Genomic DNA, 4,050 nt, shown 5'->3' on the forward strand with positions numbered 1-4,050 from the left:
ACAAGGAAATCGAAAAAGTGAGAATGTGGCATGCGTAGTTTATGCTGGGCAATGGCAGCAGAATTCGAAAAAAAAAAATAAAACATTTTCAAAACAAAGCAGTGCGTTCGATAGAACACTGCAATAATATGTTTACCTTGTGGTCAAAGGGGGATAATTCAATAACTGATATAAGATTCAGACCACTAATACATTCTATGTAAATGAAAATTAAAACCAAATAGACACCATAAGCCACATTGCCTGTATAGAGGGGATGTTGTTTTAACAAATACCAGTAAAAATAGAAAATAGAACAAACTTTCTTTCCGTAGTTTTATTAGTTTTTATTATAACTCATCTACTCCACTTAGAGTCTAAAAATTTCCTTTTTATTTCCCCGTGTGACTAACCTTTCTTCTTACCTACTGAATTCTACCAATCTCGTCTAGTCTAAACAGCCATACCACTCTCATCGATAATCTTACTGGACTTTATATACATGTATTGTTCAGTCTTCTCATTTACACTTGATATATCCTTTATGTAAGGGATAGAGTACGAAGACTGTATAATAAGCCAGAAAACAGATCATTCTACACTTGGATGTTTTTACATTTGAAATAAACTTTTCAGTTTCATATTCGTATAGTAATCATAGTGTAAGGTAGGTAATAAGAGAGAGCAAACAACTTACAGATATAACCTATGCATGATAATGATTTAATTGTTGTCTGTAGTATTGAAAAACATAGTAACGTAGTTAAGATTGTTATGAGTGTATTTTATTCTCTTTTCAGAATATCATTTTCTACATTATTGTAAGTAGTAAGCGAGTGATTATAGGTACCAGACGCTGATTGGCTGAGACGTACCACGTGACTAAATATGACGTAGTAGTAGGGGCATGTCTTCATGGACTTTAGTTGCTAGGCAACGGATGACGTCACTTCCGGTTGGTTATGCGCATGCGCGACCGTTGCTAGGGAGATGACGTCATTGCGAAAACCCCGGGGAAATCCTTGATAACGTCACTTTGTCGTCACTTTGGAGTAGTAAGTGATTATAGGTACCAGACGCTGATTGGCTGAGACGTATCACGTGACTAAATGTGACATAGTAGTATAGGCGACTTTCTTAGAATAGCCTTCGACGAACTCGGTGACGCCTTTAAGTAAGCGAGTGATTATAGGTACCAGACGCTGATTGGCTGAGACGTATCACGTGACTAAATATGACGTAGTAGTAGGGGCATGTCTTTAGTTGCTAGGCAACAGATGACGTCACATCCGATTTGTTATGCGCATGCGCGACCGTTGCTAGGGAGATGACGTAATTGGGAAAACCCCGGGGAAATCCTATGCATGATAATGATTTAATTGTTGTCTGTAGTATTGAAAAACATAGTAACGTACCTTTAGTTAAGATTCTTATGAGTATATTTTATTCTCTTTTCTACATTATAAGTAGTTATGCGCATGCGCGACCGTTGCTAGGGAGATGTCGTAATTGGGAAAACCCCGAGGAAAACCTATGCATGATAATGATTTAATTGTTGTCTGTAGTATTGAAAAACATAGTAACGTACATTTAGTTAAGATTCTTATGAGTATATTTTATTCTCTTTTCTACATTATAAGTAGTAAGCGAGTGATTATAGGTACCAGACGCCGATTGGCTAAGACGTATCACGTGACTAAATGTGACGTCATAATGTGGAAGTTGTCTGCTACTAACGGTCGCGTTCTAGAATGTTCGCGATCTATTCTTATTCATGTGACCTGTGAAACGGATAAAAGATTTAATTTTCTGGAAAAAGATTCATTCTGCGTGAGGAAACAGAGAACAGTGGAACAGCTTTATTCGTTAACTATTGATAGGAGATCACGAAGTAGACTTTTTAGTCTTTCCGTAGTTTTATAAGTTTTTATTATAACTCATCTACTCCATTTAGAGTCTAAAAATTTCCTTTTTATTTCCCCGTGTGAATAACCTTTCACTTGGATGATTTTTCATTTGAAATAAACTTTTCAGTTTCATGTTCGTATTGTAATCATAGTGTCAGGTAGGTAATAAAAGAAAGCAAACAACTTACAGATATAACCTCTGCATGATAATGATTTAATTGTTGTCTGTAGTATTGAAAAACATAGTAACGTACCTTTAGTTAAGATTCTTATGAGTGTATTTTATTCTCTTTTCAGAAAATCATTTTCTACATTATTGTAAGTAGTAAGCGAGTGATTATAGGTACCAGACGCTGATTGGCTGAGACGTACCACGTGACTAAATATGACGTAGTAGTAGGGGCATGTCTTCAGGGACTTTAGTTGCTAGGGAGATGACGTCATTGGGAAAACCCCCAGGAAATCCTGACGTCATTTTGTNCGTCATTTTGGGAAAGTAGTATAAGCGAGTGATTATGGGTACCAGACGCTGATTACGGGTAAATACTTTAATAGGCCTGTCATCCACTTCCAAGATTTGGACAACAATGATAGGTTCGGTTGCCATGTTGCAAATGACTGGCCAAAGACAAGTGACTGCGCTTTTTATAGGCGGGAAACTGGAAAAGATCACGTGGTATTTATTTTTTAAACTTTAATTAATTCAACTTAAATCCATTAATTCTAACATATTGTCATTCATAAATCCTAAACATGTTTCGCCATCTTCAAAAGACAAATAAGGAAAATGGTGATGGGCCCAAGCATGGACTAAACGATCGTTTTCGGTCAGATTAGATTGGAACACCGATAAAGCATGGGGTGACGGTTCGTGGAATTTATGACACAAGTAAAAGAAACAATAAAGCCCGCAGACAGAACTTTGATTTCCTTGAATCCTCCGGATATTGTGACGTAAGGGTCCTTGACGCCGCGCAAAGTCGGCAAAATCTTGGCCATACACTTCTGGGGAACATCCAAACGAGTCGAAGAAATCACAATGGTCTTTTTCGCATACAAAAACTGTCCAATGTTTTCCAGGCTGGCCTGCGTCGTCGGTAATCACAACGTACGCTGAGGGATAGCGTGTTGGCTGTAAGGTTTGTAATTGATTTCTGGCTAACACGCCTGCAAATTGTTCAGGGATGTGGCAAGCCAATCCTTCCTCCAACTGTAGTAGTAAGCGAGTGATTATAGGTACCAGACGCTGATTGGCCGAGACGTACCACGTGACTAAATATGACGTAGTAGTAGGGGCATGTCTTCAGGGACTTTAGTTGCTAGGGAGATGACGTCATTGGGAAATCCCCAGGAAATCCTTGATGATGTCACTTTGTCGTCATTTTGGGAAAGTAGTAGTAAGCGAGTGATTATAGGTACCAGACGCTGATTGGCTGAGACTTACTAAATATGACGTAGTAGTAGGGGCATGTCTTCAGGGACTTTAGTTGCTAGGGAGATGACGTCATTGGGAAAACCCCAGGAAGTCCTTGATGACGTCACTTTGTCGTCATTTTGGGAAAGTAGTAGTAAGCGAGTGATTATAGGTACCAGACGCTGATTGGCTGAGACGTACCACGTGACTAAATATGACGTAGTAGTAGGGGCATGTCTACAGGGACTTTAGTTGCTAGGGAGATGACGTCATTGGGAAAACCCCAGGAAATCCTTGATGACGTCACTTTGTCGTCATTTTGGGAAAGTAGTAGTAAGCGAGTGATTATAGGTACCAGACGCTGATTACGGGTAAATACTTTAATAGGCCTGTCATCCACTTCCAAGATTTGGACAACAATGATAGGTTCGGTTGCCATGTTGCAAATGACTGGCCAAAGACAAGTGACTGCGCTTTTTATAGGCGGGAAAAGGAAAAGATCACGTGGTATTTATTTTCTAAACTTTAATTAATTCAACTTAAATCCATTAACTCTAACATATTGTCTAAACATGTTTCGCCATCTTCAAAAGACAAACAAGGAAAATGGTGATGGGCCCAAGCATGGACTAAACGATCGTTTTCGGTCAGATTAGATTGGAACACCGATAAAGCATGGGGTGACGGTTCGTGGAATTTATGACACAAGTAAAAGAAACAATAATGCCCGCAGACAGCACTTTGATTTCC

At 38.9% G+C, this 4,050-nt stretch overlaps 2 protein-coding genes across 2 annotated transcripts in view; one reads left to right on the plus strand and one right to left on the minus strand.

Annotated features, from left to right (window-relative positions):
- Positions 1–1,902, plus strand: part of LOTGIDRAFT_175206 (hypothetical protein) — a gene marked incomplete at both ends in the record, with an annotated part of 25,094 nt that extends 23,192 nt beyond the window's left edge. Inside the window, 2 exons of the mRNA XM_009055830.1 lie at positions 780–800; positions 1,545–1,902. Of these exons, the coding sequence (XP_009054078.1) occupies positions 780–800; positions 1,545–1,902 (379 nt within the window). The remainder of the gene's footprint in view (positions 1–779; positions 801–1,544) is intronic.
- Positions 1,903–2,589: 687 nt separating this feature from the next.
- LOTGIDRAFT_175207 (hypothetical protein) lies at positions 2,590–3,739 on the minus strand (the record flags this gene model as incomplete). The annotated part of the gene is made up of 2 exons (XM_009055831.1): positions 2,590–3,096; positions 3,656–3,739. The coding sequence occupies 2 exons, from the start codon at positions 3,737–3,739 to the stop codon at positions 2,590–2,592; spliced, it is 591 nt and encodes a 196-aa protein (XP_009054079.1).
- Between the last annotated feature and the right edge of the window lie 311 nt (positions 3,740–4,050).

Source organism: Lottia gigantea (assembly GCF_000327385.1).
Source record: "Lottia gigantea unplaced genomic scaffold LOTGIsca_252, whole genome shotgun sequence".
In the NCBI taxonomy this organism is placed as follows: Eukaryota; Metazoa; Mollusca; class Gastropoda; family Lottiidae; genus Lottia; species Lottia gigantea.